At 46.1% G+C, this 22,871-nt stretch overlaps 2 protein-coding genes and 1 pseudogene across 2 annotated transcripts; all 3 read right to left on the bottom strand.

The window, feature by feature from the left end:
* Window positions 1-8,995: 8,995 nt before the first annotated feature.
* LOC129671720 (protein transport protein Sec61 subunit gamma-like) lies at window positions 8,996-9,202 on the bottom strand. The gene has a single exon (XM_055600840.1). It carries the CDS (start codon window positions 9,200-9,202, stop codon window positions 8,996-8,998), a length of 207 nt encoding a protein of 68 aa, XP_055456815.1.
* Window positions 9,203-10,979: 1,777 nt separating this feature from the next.
* Window positions 10,980-15,189, bottom strand: LOC129671160 (von Ebner gland protein 1-like). The gene is made up of 6 exons (XM_055599808.1): window positions 15,103-15,189; window positions 14,522-14,658; window positions 12,862-12,932; window positions 11,857-11,967; window positions 11,218-11,319; window positions 10,980-11,005 (listed from the first exon to the last, which is right to left on the bottom strand). Exons 1-6 carry the CDS (start codon window positions 15,187-15,189, stop codon window positions 10,980-10,982), a joined length of 534 nt encoding a protein of 177 aa, XP_055455783.1.
* Window positions 15,190-20,440: 5,251 nt separating this feature from the next.
* On the bottom strand, window positions 20,441-20,932 carry LOC129671699 (chromobox protein homolog 3-like; annotated as a pseudogene).
* Between the last annotated feature and the right edge of the window lie 1,939 nt (window positions 20,933-22,871).

Raw genomic sequence — 22,871 nt, 5'->3', positions numbered from 1 at the left:
AGGGCTGAGCTGATGGCTTCTGAGAGGCAGTCCTTGTCATCTGGCCCACTCCAGATCCCTAGGTGGGGCACTTCCCACTTTGATAGCATTTTCCCTTGGAGAAGGGTTCCTCAGCACAAAAGCACCACAGAAGACAATTCTGATATTTAATGCCTTGCATTTCCTTCTATCCAAACCCAGTGATCACAACATCTAGAGGGCAGAGAACGAAACACAGAGCTGACCCGGGAACCACAAAGCTACTCTTGCTGACCTCTGGGCTGACCGCTGCTGCTTTCTGCCCTAGGACCCAAGGAACTTCTGCTAATTCCTGCTACTGCTGGGGAGGTGACATCTCTCTGGAGTGGTGAGGGTAGGAGCCAGGTGTCCAAGGTCAGATCCCTGGACTTGGTAAGAGTCAAAGTCCTGATGATCAGATTTGCAGGTACATGTCAGTGGAGTGCCTTCTTTTACATCCTTGGTAACATTTGTCTGAAAAATGAGTAGGTGCTAATGGGTCCCCAAGTGCAGTTCAGTGTCTTATGTTTTCTGGGGAGGTGCCCATAAGAGAAGAAATGGTTTTGGAAGGCCTCAGCCCTTTGTCTCCACCTGTCTTTCTACACCTGTGACCCGGCACCCGCTTCCTTCCTCTTCTTGGCATCTGCATTTCAGACAAGCTTCTCTCTGTATGCATGAGTACCACATGTGTGCCTGGTGCCCACAGGGGTCAGAAGAGAGCAGCGGGTCCCCTGGAACTGGACTTACAGATAAATGTAAGTCACCAAATGGGTGTTGTGGGTTGAATTCAGGTCCTCTTTAAGAGTACCAAATGCTGTTAACATCTCTGCAGCCCATAGTCAGAATTTTTATTTCCCATAAAAGGATTGATCATGCTTGACTAGCTACATAAAACTAGATTTCCTAGAATTTTGACTTTACAATATTGCAGTGTGTTTTATAATAAGACATAAGGCCCTGGATGAAGGCAACCAACCATCCATTTACTTGCCAATGATGGATATCAGAGGTTGGATGTAGTTTCCCTGATCATTGAGGTTAAGATGACCTGGTCCAACAGGTCCGGAATCAAGGCCAGTGTCCAGGTCCCCTGACTGCCTCTAGTGACAGTTCTGGCTTGTGGGACCATCCATCTTAAAGTTGTGGGCCTCCACTGGGGAGCCAAGTCCTCCATGCCTCTGTCAAGGAAGTGCACAGTTGCTTGTGATGTTCTTGACTCCCTAGTCCTGTGGCCCCCACCTTCTCTCTCATCCTTTCCACTCCCAAAACCTGATTTGGACCCCCCCCCCGTGTCCTTGAAAAGAGACAGGTGCCAGTGGTCTTAAACCTCATCCATGGCCCTGAAGCCCTGGGCATGCAGGGCATGAGGAACAGGGTTGAAGTTGAAGCTGAGTCTGGGTTGGGGGGTTATGAAGTTGAGACCACCATGATTGTCCTGTCTTGTGGGGACAGTGGCAACACTGTCACTTGGTTCAAAAAAACAGTTGGTGTGTACAAATATTCAGAGAAACCGGAGCCGTTAGGGGAAGGTGGCAGGCACTGGACCCTTAGTCACCAGGGTGACTAAGGTTATTTAAGAAGTGCACAAGCTATCTGCCCACGACTGGTCATTTCGGGAGACATTGTCTCCTTTCCCCAAGTTTCTGTTCTTATGTCTCAACCTTTTAAACCAGGATGCTGACTTTCAAAGCATCCCAATTAGAGCCCCTCTCAGGAGATGCCTGCCCCAGTTTGCATGGCTCTCTCTCCTGATATTGAGGAGCTGGCCATGAGCAGGACTCCTGATCCTCCATTGTCTCAGATCCCTCCAGCCTTCACTGAGACTCTTCTGTCTCTATCCCTACTTCAGCCCCAGCCTGGTACATCTTTGCCTGGCTCCTTCTGTCTCTGATGGTGTGCTCAGGGGTGTTTCCCCCTCTAGCTTCTAGAAAGTAGTACACAACTTTCTGGGCAGGAAACACGACTGTTCCTGAAAGCAGTCCAGCTGCCACCCTTCACATTTGGCAGAAACAAATTCAGGGGTCTGGAATTCAGGATGAACCTCACTTGAGTGTTATGTCTCTGTTATGTCTCTTCATTCTGTGTTTCTCAGGGTCCCTCACCTCCTAAAGATACACAAACTTAGTTTGTCATTCCATATCTTGGTAGCATGCCAGGCTACTTTCAGGATCATGGAATGATGCCCACAGAGACAGTGAGCTCTGTATAGGAGGCCCTCCTGCCATGCTCTGGGTTGTTGCTCAGTGGCATGGCAGGGACTTCCCAGCATAGTGCTCATTTCTGGGCGGGGGTAGAGCCTTCATTGTCTACCTTCTGTAGGAGTACAGCAGGGGGTGGGGGTGAAGGGGCAGAACCCACTTTTTTGTTTTTGAGACAGGGCTTCTCTATATAGCCCTGGCTGTCCTGGAACTCACCTCGAACTCAGATACAGCCTACTTCTGCCTCCCAAATGCTGGGATTAAAGGTATGCACCATTATGCCCAGCCTGCGTGATATCTTTGCTCGAAACAGGAAGACAGGAGCAGAAACACCCACCATTATCAGCTTATGAGCCTGAACCTCAGAGTCACTCCGTGCTGTGTAGATTCTCTCTTCATTTCCTCTTTTCCAGCCTCCCAGATTCCCTGCAGGACAACACTCCATACCAAGTGCATCAGTTCAGGGTGCGACTATGCTATGCAGAGGCCTTGAACTTTTCTTGGGGTTGGTGTATACATTGTCAGCCAGAAGGTGCCCAGTGCGTAGCCTCTGATACTACAGGTCAGTCTTCATGGGGAGAGGCTGGGGCCAACAAGAATGCAGGGAGCCCCTGAGGTCACATGTTCTCTAGGAGGAGCTTAGAAGAAGGGTGGGATTCTGCAAGGAGAACCTGGTGGGTGATTCGTGTGTGGGTCCCTCTCTCACCACCTTCTGATCTCCCATCTCCCAGGCAAACTCTGACTTGTCCCATCAGCAGGAGCCTGAATAGGGTGGGATCTTTGATATCCTTCCTCTGCTCACTAAGGTTGGGGCAGGTGAGAATTCTTTCATGTAGATACCAGACAGAAGGGGCCTCCAGGGTCTGTCAGCATTGCAGAAGGTTTATCTACTGAAATGCTTATGTCCAAACATGCATAAACACCTCTGCTTGAGCCTGAAGGCTACTCTCCTCAGAAGGTTTAGCTTGGGAAGGCCCCATCTCTGGGCTCCCCTGAGATAGCAGCTTGTGTCTTGTCAGTGCTCAGAGGCTCCTGGAGCAGATGTGAATGACAGCCTGGGTAGAGTCCCTGTCCTGTTGCCTCACCCCCTCATGTACTGTATGGCCCAGCATTTCAATACCACCCTCACCCCTGTGTGAGGGTGGTCACAGCCTGGCTACAGAGCCAGGGTTCATGAGGATCTTTGAGGAGTTTGTGGAAAGCAAAGAGATGAACAAGAGATCATTCTGAGATGAACAAGAGATGAGCTGAGATCTCTCAGCCAGTAGCAGGGGAATTTTTCATTTTTTTCTTGATATTTTTCACTGGGCTTGTACATTTGGGACTCCTTTCTTCCTGTAAAATGATGACTATACAAATACTGCCCCCATGTTTCTTTCTGGGTCCCCAGAAGCCTGTGACTTACCCAGAGGTTTATAGTGCAAGGAGAGAGAGAGCACTGTGGAAATGGCCCAGGAACCAGCAGCTTGGGACCCTGGTTGTCTGCTACATTTTTCAGGCAGAACGCCTCTGGGCAAGATACAGGTGCGATGATCAGCACCCAAATACATCCTCTACACATCTACACTGCACCATCCCGAGTCTCCACATGACAGCTACTCTCAATTGTCAACTTGATTGGACCGGAGACACCTGTGTGATTAATAAAGCACAACTCTGTGTATCTCTGGGAGGGCATTTCCAGATGTTATCAGTCCCAAGGACCCTGTCTTAGTTAGTGTTTTTATGTCCTGAGGAATTTGAAACTTGAATGTATAGTTGGTAGTGAACCTGTGGAAAATAAGGCATAGGTAGAAGACGTGAGTCACAGAGGCAGGACTTCATGAAGCCTGTCTTCCCCTGGCCCCTTCCTATCTCCCTTAGCTTCGAGGCACCCTTCATGTGAGCGAACATTTGATTAACACAGACTAAATAGGGAGAGAACAGAGCACATCTATCCACAGAGTTCTAGGTACTAACCAGTGACCAGGTCTTACTCATATAGCAAATTCCACAAAGCCTGGGCCTATTAGACTTTGTGTGATACATGTGGCCAGGCACATTCATCAGCTTTACTGAAAGCAGAGTAGGGGCCCAGAGAGGTAGTTTTGGAGAACAGAAGGGGACAAATTTGTCAAAGTGGTGACAGGAGGCTGGTGTAGGCTGGAAAGGGCATAAGGAGAGCTAGTCCAGTCATAGGTGGTGGGAACAGATTTCATCAACTGAGAATTACCATGGAGTATTGATAGGTCTGCATCTGAGGCCAGCTCATAAGCAAATTCTGGAACCACCTGTCTGTGGTATCCTAGAACTCTGAAGTTCCATGGTTATGCATGATACCTGAGCTGGCTAGCTTTATTCAACTTTTCACAAGCTAGAGTTATCTGAAAAGAGGGAAACTAATCGAGAAAATGCCTCCAGAAGATCCAGTTGTAAGGCATTTACATGGGGGAGGGCCCAGCCCATTGTAGGTGGGGCCATCCCTGGGATGGTGGTCCTGGGTTCTACAAGAAAGCAGGCTGAGCAAGCCAGTAAGCAGCATCTCTCCATGGCCTCTGCATCAGCTCTTGCCTCTTGGTTTCTCCTGTCCTGGCTTCCTTCAATGATGAACAGTGATATGGAAGTGTAAGTCAAATAACCCCTTTTCCTCCCAAAGTTGCTTTGGTTGTGGTGTTTTTATCACAGAAACAGTAACTTTAGCTAAGACAGTATCCAAAATGGCTTCCTTCTGGGGGTGATTTATACCCATGAGGTCTTTAAAGTAAAGGCAGGATTTCAGTGTTGTGGCTGCTCCTCCACCCCAACTGACTAAGAGTGATGGTTTGAATGAGAAATACTCCCCATACTCGTGTGTTTGAACACTTGTTCCCCAGTTGCTGGTACCATTTGGGAAGCTTATGGAGCCTTTAGGAGATGCACCTTGCTGGAGGAAATAGCTCCCCGGGGCAGACTTTGAGGGGTTACAACCTCATCTGACTTCCTGTTCTCTTTATCTGCTTCTTCTCTGTGGATGAAAGGTGATCTTTGCTTCCTGTTCCTGCCACCATGCTGTACTTTCCCTGCCACAATGGAATCTTATCCCCAGGAACCATAACCTAGAATAAACCCTTTCTTCTTTAAGTTGCTTTTGGTCACAGTATTTTATCAGAGCAACTAATACACTTTGGAAATGCCCTTCACTCATCTCAGAAGGTACAATCTGGGGAGTGTCAAGAGGGTGAGAGGATCTGTCTAGACCACAGAATACAAAGCTAAGTGTGGCCAGCAGAGGCCCCTGATATGCCAAGAATGAAACTGGCTGCTGTGAAGACAGTCACGGCAGACACCAGAAATTTGCCTGGTGCACTTAGCAATAGCATCAGACGCAGGAGAGACAAGTCCAGCTAGCCCCCATCCCTGCATGTATGAAGCTAGCACTCTCTGGATTCTGAGGATCGAGAAGGAAGATGCTCCTGTGATTCATATTTTGCTTGTATTTTTTTTCTTTTGTCTTCTGCCATGCGATTCCCTTTTCTCCCTACATGTTAAACAAGACTTTCTTTTGTAGTGTGTTTTAAATGTTTATGTTTTAATTTGTTTCTTATGTTCATATATTCATCTAATTTGTTCAGATATTTTTCCATTTAGGGATAATATTTTTCCTTCTTCCTTGTTTTTTTCTTCTTCTTTTTGACCCTATGACTTCTCCCTCCTACATTTGAGCTATTTTTGCTTTGTTTGAAAGATAGTACTCTTCAATAGTATTACCCAGCTGTGAGCTGCAATAACTGGGGTAGGAAGATATGCCCATGGTTACAATAGTGGCAAAAATATGCTGGAAATAACCAGCTTTTGGGACATAACTAATGCAGTTCTAACATCATAGTTTATAGCGATTAATGCTTACATTAGAGAATAGGAAAAATTCAAATACACTGCAGAACAATTCACTTTGAGGTCTTAGGAAAACAATCTAAACCCAGAGTGGTAGAGAGCAAGAATCAGTTACATTCAGGGCTGAAATCAATGAAATAGACTTTGAAAAAAAAGATAAGAAAAATGTTTATTTTTAAAAAATTAACATACATACATTCATACATAAAAGTGGTGGTAGCAGGGAGAATGTGCTGAGGTTAACAAACTTAGAGATGAAAAAGGAGGAGATGCCCATAGGATTCCAATGAATCCAATGAGTTCTCCAGGGAGTATTTTGAAAACGTATTTCCCTAAAATGAAACAAGGGATAAATTCTCTAATACATATGACCTACCAAAATTAAATAAAAATATAAACAAGATCCTTAATAGCTATTGAGATAGAAATAGCAACAAAAAGACTTCCAACAAGGGAAAATTCAGAATCAGGTGGATTCACTGCTGAATTCTACCAAATCAGTAAAGATAACACCATCGCTGCTCAAACTGCTCCATAAAGCAGACAGGGAGGGAACTCTGCCACTCTCATTTCACAAAGCCAGTGTCTTAGTCAGGGTTTCTATTGCTGTGATGAAACACCATGACCGTAGTAGGCTGGGGAGGAAAAAATTTATTGGGCTTACACTCCATAGCATTCATGTTCATCATCATCAGAAATCATTATAAGAGCTCAAAACAGGGCAGGAACCTGGGGCCAGGGGGAATGAGTACTGTTACTGACTTGCTGCTCCTGGCTTGCTCAGCCTGATTTGTTATAGAACCTGCAGCTATCAGCCAGGGGTGGCACCTCCCACAATAGGCTGGGCCTTTCCCCATTAACCACTAATTAAGAAAATGCCTTACAGGCTTATCTGCTTACAGCCCAATCTTATGAAGGCATTTTCTCAATTGAGGCTTACTTCTCTCAGATGATGCTAGCTTGTGTCAAGTTGACATAAAACTAGCCAGCACAGCCAGTATCACTCTGATAATGAAAACTGAAGAAGGACACAACACAGAGAAAAATCTATAGTATAATTTACCTAATGAATATAGATGAAAATATTCTAAATGGAAATCTTACAAACTGAGTTAAAGAACACATTTAGAAGATCATATGCCAGGAATGCAAGGATGGTTTAATAGACACAAATTATTGAGTGTAATTCAGCACATTAAGACTTAAGGACAAACAAACAAAACAAAACAAAAAAAGACTTAAAGACAGAAAGAACATATCTCAATTGAAGCCAAAAAGCATTTGACAAAGTTCAACATCATAATAAAAGCTCATGATAATGAAAGGGTTAGACTAACTTTGTAACCTGTATGTCTTCTAAAGCCTATAGTTTTGAGTTTTAGGTTCAGGTTAAGCTAAAGCCTCTTAGTACCTTTCCAGAGAATGGAAAAATGTGACCCTATCTATGAGGACAGATAGAAAAAAAGGCAAGCAAGCAATGACCTTCACTCAGCAAAAAGAAAAACTCCTGTCTTTGAGATAGCATTTCTTAGCAACAAACCTAGACTTCTTCTGAGTAGCTTTTGACCTCCAGCCAAAAGTCTGTAGCCCCTAATCTTCAAGGATGAGCTAACCACCCCCACCTTCAATTGCAGCTGCATCCACACTTGGCAGGACTGGCCAAGCTTGAGCACCTAAGACTAACCAATTATCTTACTTTATAGTTTCCTCATCCAATCCTAAATTGCCAAGACTGCAGCTTCAAATCTCCCGCAATTTTTCTTTTAAAAACCTAAAGGCCTTTGTCTCCGGGTGCCACTCTTTGCTCATTGCGCAATGGTTAATAAACCTCTTGCTTTTGCAACGAGTCTTGGTCTGGGGGAGTTTCTGGGAAGGGCGCGATCTTGAACTCCTGAGCTGTGAGACCCCAGGTCTTACAATAAAAGCTCCGAAGACACCAAAAATAGAGAGAACATACATCAACACAACCATGATTATATATGAGAAACACATATAAATGTGGAAGAACAGAAAGGATTTCCTCTGAAATCTGAAACAAGTCAATGGTGCCCACTCTTTGCCCTCTTCTTCAATATAGTGCTCAAAGACGTGGCTAGAACAATAAGACAAAAGAAAGAAATAAAAGGTACATAAATAAAAAGTAAGAAAATTACCCTCATTTGTAGATGTCATGACCTTATATTACGAAGATTCTATACATTCCACCAGAAAACCTATAGATATGATAAACACTTTCACAAAGATCCAAAATATAAGGTGCTTCTTTACAGCATTGAAAGAGCCGCCTATTGTTTTAATCAGTTGTTCTATAAACAAAACAAAACAAAACAAAAACGTTGCCTGCAGTGTTATGGGTGAGGGATCCTGCCTCTTTTAATGCTCTGTAACCGTCACTTTGCTCATGCTACTACAGCAGTAATGGCATGAATGTCACGGGAATAACCAACTCACTTTTTGACTAGATTTATGTCCTGTTCCAAGAGGAGAAACGCCTATCTGGCACTGATATCAGGGTCTGTGGCTAAACAGTCCTAGGTCCTAAGGGAGAATTTAGTGTTAATATTCTGCAGAAGGATATAATGTTAGTCTAGTCTATACCCATAGTGTATCTCTCAACCCTCCTCAGAGAAATGTCTTTATGCAGTAGTTGGAAATTAACACAGAGATCAAAAACTAGTCAAGGTGCAGGGACAAAATTGTAAAAAGACTATGGTACTTGTATGGCCCCAGCTGTGGATGACAACAGACGAAATTGAAGATGTGCTCAGATAACTTGTCCTTGGACAAGGCAAGATTTTTTTTTTTAATTTTGAAATTATTTTAATTTACAAATAGAAAAGCTCATGGGGAAGGGGAAAGGAAAGAAAAGCACAAGGCACACAGGCAGCTTTTTACTTCATGAGCTCGTCACACTCATTTGTTCACTAGTTCCCACGATGAGAAAGCGCTCAGCCACCCACAGTAATGCTATTAATGGAAATATGGATCAGTTTCACAAAGAAGCCAATGAATCTCATGATGGCAAATACTATTTCTGTGGCCAAGGCAATCTTCTGGAATTCTTTTCTGTCAGGTTTGGTGCATCTTTTAACCAGCCGAATTGAGCCCTTTATGAACTGCTGACTTGGCTCAACAAATTGCATTATTTTGTCCATGACTTGTTTGAGGGATGGCAGGTTGAGAGAGAAGAGTGTCGTAGCTTAGGAGAAGACTGATCCCCAGAAGGGAAGATTACAGTGATAACAGATGTACTGAGCCATTTTCTGTGTTAGCCATTGATTTGGCAGGAAACCCAAGGAAAGGGATAAAAGAGATGGCCATTTCTGACAGGATGTAAATTCCCTGGGTATCATGGTATCCAAGAAAATATGGGAGAGTTTTCTCCTCCTCCAGGAGAAATGAGGCTGCAAGTACAGTTGATTTATTATAGAGATTTCCCTAGAGTAACATTGGGGAAATATACTCATGATGTCAGATTGTACTGACAATGATATTCCCTAGAGGTAGGCTACTTCCACGTGGGCAGGACTTGTGTTAGAAATGCAGAGGGAGGTCATGACACTGCCTTGACCTCCAGTAGAGGGGCCACTATTTTAATATCTCTGTGCCTTGAAAGGTGGCCTCACCTCCCACACTTCTGTCATGGTCTCCAAGCAATGACCACCAGTCCATAAATTCTGCTGAGGACATCACTTCTGCCTGCAGCCCCGTCCACTCATCCTCACACTCTTCCCATCACACCCACCACCTGGTGGTGACAGGACACAAAGCAGCAGTTACAAAGGCAATTTGGGAATAAGAACTTTTCACCCCTGCATTTAGCCTGTCATGCCCTTTGCCAACAAAAGCCCCACCATGGTTAACAAAAACTTTTTACCCCTGCACCCAGTCCTTCATGTCCTTTGCCCCTCACCCCCCAAAAAAAACACCATGAAGGAGCACCCATCCAGCCAAGCCACTTCCCCACTCCTCCTCTTCTAAAACAACCCCAAGGTCTAGGACATGGGAAACCATCATGCTTAAGTCCCCTCACCCACACACAGACACGAAGAGACACCAGGGAATGATGAAATTCTTTATGGAGAAGCAGGGGAGAGGAAGGCAGAGGGAAAGAGTGCGTGAATCCAGAAGGGGCAGCGAAGGAGTGCCTTCTGTGTCCTGTGCTCAGATGGTCTAGGCAAAGCAGAGCAATGCCTTGAGGCAGGCCTGGAGCCATGCATCCCTGCTGTGGAAAGAAGGAGGGTCAGTGGAACCAAAACAAGTCATGCAGGGGGAAAATGTTAGGATGGCAGGGACTCCATTCACCAGATCCATAGGACAAAGGTCATTCTCCCCTACCACACACCCAAACTGAGTTCCCATAATTCCCCATGCCCATGTATGAAGAAGGCACAGGTGACTTCAGAGCAACAGCAGGGCATAGGGAGGACAAGGATGCTGTTGGACTCTGGCTCCTCCCATGCCCGGGCAGGTTGGCTTGGGCAATTCTCTGAACACATCTCCCAAGAATTGCACAGGAAATAGGAACCCAGGAGTGCTGCTAGACCCCAGGGATGACTGCCACATTCTTAAAGCAATCCATGCCTTAAATGGAGTCAGCATGGTGACTGACCGAAAGGGAGGGGCACAGGAGGACTTTCTCTTCTGCAGAGTAAAGCAGGAGATGCGCAGAGAGAGGGGTTCTCTCCAGTTGCAAGCCAACTGTAGAGTATCAGTGAGGGCAGGTTTCTCATGTTCAGGAGACAACACCCATGAAGGAAACATGAGCAAAATGCTGAGAGGTAGAGTACATTCCAGTAGCACAGGCCATACCTGTCTGCACAGGTAGGGAAGGGTCTCCTTCCTTAGGATTAGAAGATGTTGTCTCCTGAAACCCTGTTGACCCCAGGACCAGGATAGCCTCAAGTGTACCCAGAAACTGGGTCACTTACCTTAATTGTTTCCTAGAGGGCAGCTTTCTGTCCAAGAAAAAAAAAAAGAAAACTTAAAAAATAAAAGAAAAAACATGATTCTGAAGACCCAGGGAATTCAGCCAGAACCCAAGGCCCCTCCATCAGCCAACATCTGCCCGCCCCTAAAGGACAAAGCTAGATGAGAGGCAGCCTGTTGTCCTGAGTGACTCGAGCCTTCCCTGCATGGGGGCAGGAGAAAATGCCAGCTTGCTTCCTACCACTCTGCTTGGGGATGAAGATGCTCTCTGCGTTGAGACCTTCAGCTCTTACAACGTTCTGAAAATCTTCCAGGGCCTCCTGGTTGAAGTCAGGGTCTCTGCCTATAGGTGAGGCCAGAAGGAAAATGGTGTTAGGGACAGAGCTGGAGAGCTGATAAAATTTCCTTCCCAGCACAGAGGATAAAGCAACTTTGGGGTGAAGAGGGAGACATTGTGCACCCATGTGGGGCCTTGATTTCAGAAGCCTATGGAGGGGACCGGTGAGAGAGGAGGACCAGAACACTGAATACACCCCCCATCCCATCTGACCTTGCCTTCAGCTCACTTAGTTTCTCTCAGGGCAGCTGAGAGCAGTGTGACCAGCCTCACGCTGGAGAGATATGTCACCCTTGGGTGTGAGGGCTCCATGCTGTCTCCCTGCTCTTTGTGGACAAGTACTTAGGCTAAAGGAGAGCTGGAGAGGCTCTGGGATTTCCATCTCTAGGCAAGAAGGACACTGATACCAGCTGTGATCGGAGCAGGACTTTATATGCTGGCTCCTGTGTCCACACTCATCCTTCTTCCAGCTGGAACCCCAACAGTGGCAAGGCACCTTTCACCCCATGTGTCTTTGGCCCATCTCACAGCCATGTGACTCACCCACAAGTTTTGCCATTCGGAAAGGATGCCCATGTATTCTGCCCTCGTGGCAGAAGATGAAGTGGTCCTCCACTGCAGATGGTATGATGTAGAGCACTTGTTTGCCCCCATCTGCAGAGGAACATGACACGGTCCTGAATAAGGCCCGGACCCTCCAGCAAGAATTCAAGGGTGGCCTGGCACCTCTCAACTCTGACTTCATCCCAGTTGCTCAGGGCTTTCTGACCCAGGTTCTTCACCATCCCAGAGCTTTGGTTACAAGAACCCTCCATTTTCATGGGAGCCATGCACATGAGAGATGGCCATGTCCCCAGACTTTTTGTCATACAGAAGGATCTGCCTCTGGGGTCAGATACAGTCTCCTTCCAACTTATACCATGAGGACAGCCAGAGCCCATGGGGCATTTCTGGTTAGTTGTCTTGTTTGGCTAGTCTGATGTCAACATTACAAGAAGCTAGAGTCATCAGAGAGGAGGAGAGCCCAACTGTGAAAATGCTTCCATAAAATCAGGCTGTAGCCAAGCTTGTAGGAAATTTTCTTAGTGATTGATGGAGGGTTACCCGGTACTTGGTGAGTGAGATCAACCTCTACAAGAACCCAGGCTGAGCTAACCACTGAGGAGCAAGCCAGTAAGCAGCACTCCTCCATGGCCACTGCATCACCTCTCTTCCCCTCACCTGTCAGAGTTCCTGCCGTGACTTCCTTTGATGTTGAAGAGTGATGTGGAAGTACAAACAAATAAGCCCTTTCCTCACCACAACAGTAATCCCAACTAAGAAAACAGTCAGTTCTCCGCTAGAGACAAATCTACCACACTCAATGTAGTGTTTAGCGTCAGCCGTTAGCATCGGTAAGGAAAAGTGCCTCCTGGGAGTGACCATGGGTATTAACAGGAATTGAAGGAAGAATGAGTTCTCAGGCCCTGGAGCACTCTAGGATGGCCACACTGGCCTCAAACATATCAAGGGAGTTTTGGTGCAGCCCTCACAGGCTCAGAGACTCACAGAAGGTGTATTTGTCGGGCTGATCTGTCTTCTCTAGGACAGTGCTCACCTCCCGGCATTGTCCTGCAACCCTGGAAGAGAGAAGGTCTGTGAGACACACTGCCCGGGTACACACCTCCCTTGCTGGCAGCATCAACAGTGCGGCCAACAGTTGCCTGTGTTCCAAGATGGTCAAGGAAGCGCAGGCTTCACGGAGTCCTGTTTGTGTTACCAGCAGGCCTCCTGAGTCACATGTTCCATCCCCTGGCTGCCACAGTGGCTCCATTGTGTGTCCTGCCACCTGCTGGGTGGCCCCCCCCCCCCGCCCCAACATCTTCTTGCTCACTCTCTTGGGGAGCCTGGGCTACTTGGTCTGTGGACATTGTCTGAAGCAAAACCCTCCCTCCTAACCCCTGTGTGGCTAGGTGGCTCCCATGGCTGACCCTCTGTCTCTGGAGATATTTAGGAACTAGAACCACATCACTGTCATCTGGACAAATGAGGGCAATCTTCAGTGAGTGGGATGGGCGGATGTGGAGGAGATGCGGAAGAACAAAGGGCAAGCTCCAGGGCACCCACCATGTCAGGAACCCACAAATGCCAGATTGCAGGAAGACAGCACAGGCACTGTTCTTCAGGGGCCACTAAGATGGCCGGAGCCAAGATGTGAGAAAAGACACAAAGCTGGAGGCCACACAGATGGGTGGTCACACAGGTGTGAGACCACACAGGTGAGAGTCTACACAGATGTGAGGTCAGACCAGTGAGTGGTCACCGAGGTGACAGAGCACACAGGTGAGAGGTCACACAGGTGATGGAGTACACAAATGGAAATCACTCAGGTGAAAGAGCACACAGGTGATGGAGTACACAGGTGAGAGTCTACACAAATGAGAGGTCACTCGGGTGATAGAGTACACAGATGGGGTCACACAGGTGACAGAGCACACAGATGGGGTCACACAGGTGAGAGGTCACACAGGTGACGGAGCACACAGATGGAAATCACACAGTGATAGAGGGAACAGGTGAGAGGTCACACAGGTGATAGAGCACACAGATGGTAGAGTACACGGATGGGGTCACACAGGTGACGGAGCACACAGGTGAGAAGTCACACAGGTGACGAAGCACACAGGTGAGAGGTTACACATGTGAGGGGTCACACAGGTGACGGAGCACACAGGTGAGAGGTCACACAGGTGACGGAGCACACAGGTTGGACTAGGCTGAGATTTCACAGTGTCTACGCAGAGCATGATAAGCTTTCTGTTTGGGTCCTGTGCACACTCTTGGCCCTTCTGAAATCCTGGTCTCTGCCTCTCTGCCTCTCGCCCAAGCAGAAATTTACTCCAGGGGTCAGGGGGTGAGCAAGCACAGACTCTGCTCACATTGGGTCTGGGAGTAAAGCCCTTCCCCATGGACCTCGGTCACTGGCAAAGGATGTCCTGTCAGAATAGAAATTGGGTGCCCCCTTGCAGCAGAGCTATTTTCTCTGGGCCACATACCATGCCCTAGTCCTCTGTGAGCTGAGGCACCCTCAGTGCTACTGGTGCCCTCAAAGCACCTGATACTGGGTGTTCCTGGGTCTGACTAGGGCCCCCAGCTCAGCGCCCAGATCTCCTGCTGAGGGAAGCAAAGGCCAAGAAGAATGGTACCATCTCAGCTGGCACAGACTCACAGGACACTGAAATTGACTTGCAGGTTGCCCCCTTCCAGGGTCTTGATGGACATGGAAGCCACAGACACAGAGCCAAGCTTCTTGTCAGGAATCTTCTTGTCAGATGCTGTAGCTTTCAAATACCACATTCCTGTCACCTGGAGAAGGACCTGACCATGAGGGCTCAGGTAGAACCTAGGACTGCTCCCACTCCCTAGCCCCTGCCTCCACCTTGGCTCCCAACTTCTAGACACATGAAGCGTTTGCCAGGCACCCCTTTTACCAACCCAGTAAATAAATTGGCACTACCAGGGCCACAGCGGTGTGGTCTGCAACCTCTGCCACTGTGACACTATCACAGAGCCTTGCACTACCAGAGAATAGTGAAGAGGCCAGGACCCTGGCCTCCTCCAGCTCCCTGCACCCAGAACCATCTGACCAGATTCCTTGTGCTGTATCTGACATTCCTTCAGAGTAGGGGTTCAAGCCTGACTCTAAAATGGCATCTCTTTAGATGGAGGAGGAATGGGGCCTCCAACCAACAACCTCGGGCCCCCTCCTGCCATAAACCCACTTGCAGCCCCTTCCCATCTCGGCCTCACATCCTCATCCTCGTCCACAGTGGGGAAGGCCTGGGCCTGCAGGGCAGCCAGGAGGCCGAGGCCAAAGCTCAGGAACAGGGCCTTCATCTCCAGAGTGTGCGCACACAGGTGCCCAGCGGGTCGCTTGGCAGGCTGAGGAGGCTGTGCTGGGGCTTCAATCAGCTGCCCTTTATACTGCTCAGCCCAGGGTCCCCAGGGAACTTGGCAAGGAGTCATGACCAGTCCCTTCCTGATCATTCACCATGGCCAGATCTTCAGTGGAGCAGATAAAATGTCACCATTGTTGGGAGTTGTTACAGAACACTCATAGCCCAGAAGATGATGGGACAGGGCTGCTGCCCCGAGGAACCAACTTGCAGATTTCCTCTGGCAAGAAAGCGAGTCTGTGTTAGAGGTGCAGCCTCCCATGTCACGAGCCCCTGAGGGTGAGTACAGCAGGAGTGAAGTCCTCCTGCACACACTGTGTGGTCATCCAGCTGGCCGACATGCTCACTGACGCAGAGGAGGCTACGGAAGCCAGAAAGTGTTTTGCTCCATTCCAAGGGACCTTCCTCAATCCCAGATCAGGCCACTGAACTAAAGGTTCTCTTGAAAAACAGGAATCTCTGCATATGGGAGCCTGATGTGTGACTGTCAGAATGGTGTGCTTAAAGGTGTGTCTCCTACCCCACAAGAAGACAACTAGCCCACACCCACGGGGGCTTACAGAGACTGACACACCAACTAAGGAACATGCATGGTCTGGACCTAGGCCCCCTACACATAGGTAACCGACGGTCAGCTGGGTCTTCATATGACCTCCAGCAGGTGGAGCAGTGTCTGTCTCTGATGTGGACTCTGCTGCTTGCTTTGGATCACTTCCTGCCAGCTGGGGCCTTGCCGGGCCTCAGTGGACGAGGCTGTGCTCAGACGTAACGAGGCTTGATGTTCTGGGGAGGGTCGGTACAGGGTGGTAGGGAGGCCTCTCCTTTCCTGAGAAGAATAAGAGGGGGAAAGGGAGAAAAGGGGAAGAGGGTGGGAGGGTAGGATAGGGAGAGAGGAGGGAGGGGCCTGCACTTGGGATGTACATTGAAGAAATAAGGTTTAATAACAAAAATTTAAAAATTAAGAAAGATGTGTCCCCGCCTCAGCAAGGTGAGCACTAGCCCCTGTCCACATGTAGTGTAAGGATTTGTCAGGCATAGAAAAAAAGCAAGAAAGTCTGAGTGCACTCATTTGTACAGGCATGAATGTGCACACAATCAGCAATGGGTCTGAACCACAGGCCGAGGCTGTACAGATGGCTCGGAAGCCACTGCTCTTGCAGAGGACCTGCAAGTATGTTCATAGCAACTTTATTCCTACTAGCCAGAAACTGGAAGCAGCCTAGATGTCCCTCCAATGAAGAGTAGATAAAAGAAAATGTGGTATATTTACACAATGGATTACTATTCAGCTATTAAAAAGAAGGACATCATGAAATTTGTAGACAAATGGATGGAACTAGAAAAGATCATCCTGAGCAAGGTAACCCAGACCCAGAAAGACATGCATGATCTGTACTGACTTATAAGTGGATAGCAGCCATAAAGTGCAGGATAACCACGCTACAGCCCACGGAAGCCACGTAACTAGGTGGTCTAAAAGGAGGACGCTTGAATCCCACTCAGAACAGGAAATAAAATAGACATCTGATGTAGATGGAGGGAGGGAACTGGGTGAGAGAGGAAGTGGGAAGGGAAAGGTGGTTGGGATCAGATGCAGGAAAAGTGGGGGAGTGGGAGGATAGGACAGAGAGAGAATGGAAATTGGCGGTGGGCATCTCTGGGACAGGGAGTCTATGGGGGTGAACCTAGTTGAGACTTATAGCAGCACAGGCGGGGAGATATGTACCCTGAAGTTGCCACCTCCTGTAGCCAGGTGTGACTTTCAGTGGAGGGAGGGGGACACCAAAACACCCATAAAACCTTCTACGCCAAATTTGTCTTGCCTACAAGAAGTATAGGGATAAAGATGGAGCAGAGACTGAGGGAAGGGCCAACTAATGACTGCCCAACTTGAGACCCACCCCATGAGAGAGAGCCAACCCTGACACTATTAATAATACTCTGCTGATTGTAGACAGGAGCCTTTAAAGCATAACTGTCTTCTGAGAAGCTTCCTTCATACAGCAGCTGATGGAAATAGATGCAGAGACCCACAGCCAAACTCTAGAAGAGTGAAAATGTGTTGGGGGGTGTAGATTGAGGGAGCTGGAGGGGTCAGGGACACCACAAGAAGACCTACAGGGTAAACTAGCCTGGGCCCATGTGGGCTCACAGAGACTGAACCACCAACCAACGAGCATGCATGGGCTGGACCAGAGCCACACACATATGTAGCAGATGTACAGCTTGGTCTTCATGTGGGTCCCTTACAATGGGAGTAGCAGCTGCTGCCGCCTTTAGGTCCTTTCCCTTAGCAGGGCTGCTTTGTCTTAGGTTGAGTTTTGTCAGAATATTTTATTATAGCAACAGAAATGAAATCAGACCAGTGAGAAATTGTTTGATCTCCTTGTTTCTGAGTGTTTAGGTTGAGCATCATGGCAGTTGGAGCTTGTGGTAGGAGGGGCTTTCTATATCCTGAAGACAGGAATCACACATTGTGAAGAGGAACAAAATCCTCAGAGACACATCCTAGTAACCTACTTCTTTTAACTTCTACTAAAACTTCCAGAACCTTCTCACATGGTGTCAGTACCGAGGGATCAGGAGCATACCACATGATGCTGTGGAGACACTGCATATTCAAACCCCTGAATCCCGCAGATCCATGAGTATCTCATAATAAAGAATGCAGCCAAGAGTCTTTATAGTTGTGACTGTTGGAGGATTCTCAAAATCTGTAGTGCATTCAAAGTCATTGTGAGACTCAAGGAAAATCCTTAGCATTGTGTATCTATAAAAGCAAAATAGAAAATGACATGCTGCCAAGATAAAGCAGTATATACATTTTGGAGACATCCTCATTCCCAAAGGGTCATAAGAAAGAAGCATGGTATCAAAGCAACTTGAAACCCAGATGGAAAATTGTTAAATCTTACATCTACATCCAGCTCCTGGGTCACACGGTCCCAGGGTAAGCAATGCATCATCAGCTTTGTCCTCAGAGTTATGCTCTCAGAAGCTGCATGCAGGAATCCTGAGCCTGTTGTTCATTTTCTGGCTTCCTGGGACTTTCTTTGAAATCTGGGCGCAAGCCTCCATTTCTAGGTAACTTGGATTCTGCTTGCCTTGCAAAACCCTCATTGCACGGTAGTTCCTGATCCATCCACAAAGGACTATGTATGGGCCTCCTTGGTAGTAGTGGCCTCTGAGTACCTGGGTTACTGAAGGAAATGGGCCTGGGGAAACCATTTCTGAGGCAGGTCTATCCAAGTGAAGGAAATTCTTTCAAATGAATTTACTCTTTTGTGCCCTTGAGCTTGAAGTAAATGAGGCCTCAACAGTTCTTACAACACCAAAGCGTATTTCCTATTGTCTCAGTTAAAACTAGTTGGCTTCTTTTCAATAGCTATGATTTTTTTCAGAAACTAAGACTTTCTTTATTTGAAAGAAATATAAAAGTATTTGTTGACCACTATTAGCCAATAAAGTAAATATACAGTTGGATAAAATTCTAATACTACAAAGTTACTTTTCTGGCTCATTAAGCCAAATACTGAAATGAGTCAGGGTAAAGAAAAAGCATGGATGTCATTAACTGATATTGGCAAATTTTGTTCACTATGTCAGCAGGTCTTAAATTGCCAACATCTCTAACCGTGATTCCATTTCCACAGCAAAGAGATTCCAAGAATCATAACCTTTCAGTACAGATTTTAACTTTCTACAAAGGAATGACTCACCAGGGAAACCTTTATATGCCCTGACTGATCTAGAACTCACTCTGTAGACCAAGCTGGCCTCAAAATCAGAGGTCCGTCTGCCTCCAGGGTGCGAGGATTAACAGCGCCTGCCGCCACACTCAGCTTAAGTCTTGTCGTTAAATCATGCTACTAATTTGTCTAATTCCATGTTCTGAAGGGGGAGTTGGTATGGACAAAATTTTGCAAATTAACTACTGTATTTATGTTATAGTACATAAATTCTGATGTGGTTGCTCTAAAACTATCCAATAAAAACTGTCCAGTAGATTACAGAATCTGCTTAATTTGAAAGGTTATGGTTTCAGGAAAATGTTCATAATGATGGAATATTATCAATTTGTATTTTCATCTTTAGTTCTTTTGAGTATTAAAAAACAAGACCAAAAAAAAAAAGTTACATAAGTGTTTCATGAGTGCACACTCATACAAACAAAAAAACCCAGAAAAGTCTTTCTGTGTCCTAGTTAAAAAGTTCTGACCAGGTAATGACTGTAAAATCTCCCCAGCATTTAAGAAAATGTTGTTCTTCAAAGCTGAGGAAATACAACATGGTACCAGATAGTCTATTGTTAAAGGAAGCAACTACAGAAAGCTCTTATTTGCTCAATGGAATCAGTGCCTTTTTTTAAAAGATTGATTGATTGATTGATTTATGTATGTATGCAATGTTCTGTCTGCATATACACGTTCTCACCAGAAGAGGGCACCAGATCTCATTACAGGTGGTTGTGAGCCACCATGTGGTTGCTGGGAATTGAACTCAGGACCTCTGGAAGAGCAGCCAGTGCTCTTAACCTCTGAGCCATCTCTCTAGCCCCGGAATCAGTGCCTTTTGATGTAGAACAAAACCCAAAAATATCCCAACTACTGTCAATAGTTTCAAAACCAGCATATCAAACTCAATTTTTTAAAATTTTTTATTGTTTATTATTATTAGTTACATTTTATTAATTCTGTATCCCCACTGTATCCTGCTCCCTTATTCCCTCCCAATCACATCCTCCCTCCCTCAGCTTCTCCCTGCCCCTTTCCAAGTTCACGGATTGGGGAGGACCTCCTCGCCTTTCGTCTGGCCCTGTTTTATCAGGTATCTTCAGGGCTGGCTGCAAAGTCCTCCTCTGTGGCCTAGCAGGACTGCTCCTCTCTTGGGGGTTGGGGAGGTCAAAGAGCATGCCATTGAGTTCCTGTCAGAGATAGTCCCTGTTCCCCTTACTGTGGGAAACCAATTGGTTACTGAGCTACCATGAGCTTTGTCCAAGTAAAGGTTCTAGGTTATATCCATACATGGTCCTTGGTTGGAGAAACAGTTTCAGAAAAAACTCAATTTTTATTAGAATGCTGTTTTTTTTTTTACACTAGTAATTCAAAACCCAAGATCCAGATTATATATGCAAATATATAAAATGCAATATGATATTACATATCATATATAATACATATAAATCCAAACAATTATTGAGCTTCATCTTTGGGACAAGAATGCCAAGTTAGCCTCTCCTCATAAAAGACGATGACAATCTGAGGACTCTACATATTCACCTCCTTTGCCAGCACCAAGTCAGCTTCATTCGAGTCCTTCCATGTTATGAGAAACATTACTTCTCCACTGCTGTCTGTGGCACTGATTATTCGTTCAGGATCAAGACCTCTGTCAAAGGTCCTTTGAGAGTAGCATCTTTTCTTATTTGATTTGCTATCATCAGATTCACTGTCAGAGAAAGATTTCTTTTTTGTACCATCTTTTTCTTTACCAGCTTTTTGATGATTAAGAAATGCTTCAATTAACTCTGGACAATCTAAATTTTCTTCTGGTTCCCACGTATTATTAACATTTCTTCAGGAAATTCTCCACCTTCCCATTCACTGCACAACTGTCCCACACTTTTTCTTCAGAAGCTCTGCCTCTTCAACCTTTTTACTCTTTTCATTATTTATCTTTCCCATTTTTTTATTGAAGATTTGAAGAGTTCACCATGCAGATGCCCAGGGCCGCAGATCCTGCGGAGTCTCCCAGCTGCATGCTTCAGCTCAGCCACATCCGAGGAGATGGTGAAACTATGACTTTCTAAGCTGCAACTTTCGTGAACTTCTATAACTAAACTGCATTTTTCCAAGTCTTTCTTCTCTGCTTTTTGCTCTTGAGTCTCTCTGTGAACTTGACTAAAAGCAGCCAGCAATAACCATGCCATAGCCTCAATGCTGGGCTGCCTTGAAATTTTCTTTACTAGATTGAATCTGTCACAGTTACTTCAGCCTTTCCCAAAGGCCAGGGCCACGAGTAAAGTGCAAACAAGTTCTCTGTCACAGTGTAACACACACTACCTCAAACCTACTAAAACCATGAGTACAGCCTTTGCTGTTGGTCTTACTATATACATTCTCACAAGAACACTCATTATGCTTTGTTCATAGAATTTGTTCTAGGGCTTCTCTAGCCATCATCTTCAAACTTGTCCATATTTCTCCCACAAACTAGGTCCAAAGATTTCTGAACCATATTGTCAGGTAGTCATAGCAATAATCCTACTTCCCTGCTTTTACTTAAAAAAAAAATCTTAGTTTAAATTTTCTATATATGTGTGAACACATTTACCCCATGGAAAGCTTGTAGAATTTCACTCCTTACACCATATGGGCCCCAGTGACCCAACTCAGTTTGTCAGCCTTGGCAGCAGAGACCCTCATCTGCTGATCCATCCCACTAGCCCCTGGTCTACACAACCAAAAGAGAGTTAAGGTACATCCAGCTCTGAGTTTCAGAGTTTTCAGTCCATCATGGCAGCAGGCAGGGCAAAGCAATCTAGTTGCCCTGTGAAGGAAGTATGCTGAGTTTCTTAAAAACTGTTTTATCTCCCCTTGGAATCTCAGGTTGAGAGATAAAATCATCTTTCACGGTGTTCTCCTAACCTTAGTTAATCCTCTTTGGAACCCCTTATGGACATACCCATATTCATGTTTTAATGTCTTAGGCCCTTTTCCATTTAATCCAGTCTGCAGTCTGGGTTCACAATCATTCTGAGCCTACCTGATGGGTTGTGAAAATATCTTCAGAAGTGACTTGTAGGGACCTTGCCCAATGCCAAGTGACTATATGGAGTTATATTCCAGCCCATCACAGGGGATCTCTATGGCTCATAGAACAAAAGCCCCCCCCCCTCAAATATCTGTTGAACACTAAGAACAATGATAGAAAGTTTTGGCTTCTTGTGGCTCACAGAAAAGCTGTGCTTATGGTCCAAACTTGTAGACTTCCTGAGTAATCTTGGTACCCTGTAGGCCAAGCCAGGATTGAAATCTAGAGCCAGCTCTCAAGCCTCAATTCCTCCCAGGATGGTTAAGTCAAAGCCAGTGTGACATGGATATGAGACTGTCTCTCAAGTGATGCAGAAAATGAATAATTTTCTGATCCCACTTCCCCATAGAGGAGCCAAGTCATCTGAAGCCAGCATGACATGGATATGAGGCTGGCTCTCAAGTGATGCAGAAAATGAATAATTGTCTGATCCCACTTTTTCATGGAAGAGCCAAGAAGTCTGAAGCCAGCATGGCACAGATATGAGGTTGGCTTTTCATAGCTGTGTAATGGAGACTCACTTCCCTGTAGAAGGGCCAAGTCAGCTGAAGCCAGCATGTCACAGATCTGAGTCTGGCTCTCATGGAAAATGTCACACAATTGTTTTGGGCAAGAACTTTGATGGTGTAAAGAGAGTGTCTTTTGCTAATGGTTCAAAGGTCTGTTGCTACACCTTTAAAGACACATCCTGTTGCCTGTCGTGGATCCTTCTTCCTCAGAGCTGGAGTCAACCGTGGCACAGGTGGCCGTTCTGAACTCATGCATCTCCATCTCCCTGACATCCACATTAACCTAATTGTTCCTGTCATG

Source organism: Psammomys obesus, unplaced genomic scaffold (assembly GCF_907164565.1).
Source record: "Psammomys obesus unplaced genomic scaffold, mPsaObe1.curated_primary_1811, whole genome shotgun sequence".
Lineage (NCBI taxonomy): Eukaryota > Metazoa > Chordata > Mammalia > Rodentia > Muridae > Psammomys > Psammomys obesus.
Note: the sequence above shows the minus strand (reverse complement) of the source record. Positions and strands in the feature narration are given on the sequence as shown.

Coding starts and splice junctions, on each gene's coding strand:
- LOC129671720 (XM_055600840.1), bottom strand. CDS start 9,202: ATGGACAAAATAATGCAATTTGTTGAGCCAAGTCAGCAGTTCATAAAG.
- LOC129671160 (XM_055599808.1), bottom strand. CDS start 15,189: ATGAAGGCCCTGTTCCTGAGCTTTGGCCTCGGCCTCCTGGCTGCCCTG. Junction 12,933..14,521: donor CAAGTCAATTTCAGTGTCCT/GTGAGTCTGTGC, acceptor TCTCTCTTCCAG/GGTTGCAGGACAATGCCGGG. Junction 11,006..11,217: donor CTTCATCCCCAAGCAGAGTG/GTAGGAAGCAAG, acceptor TTTCTTGGACAG/AAAGCTGCCCTCTAGGAAAC.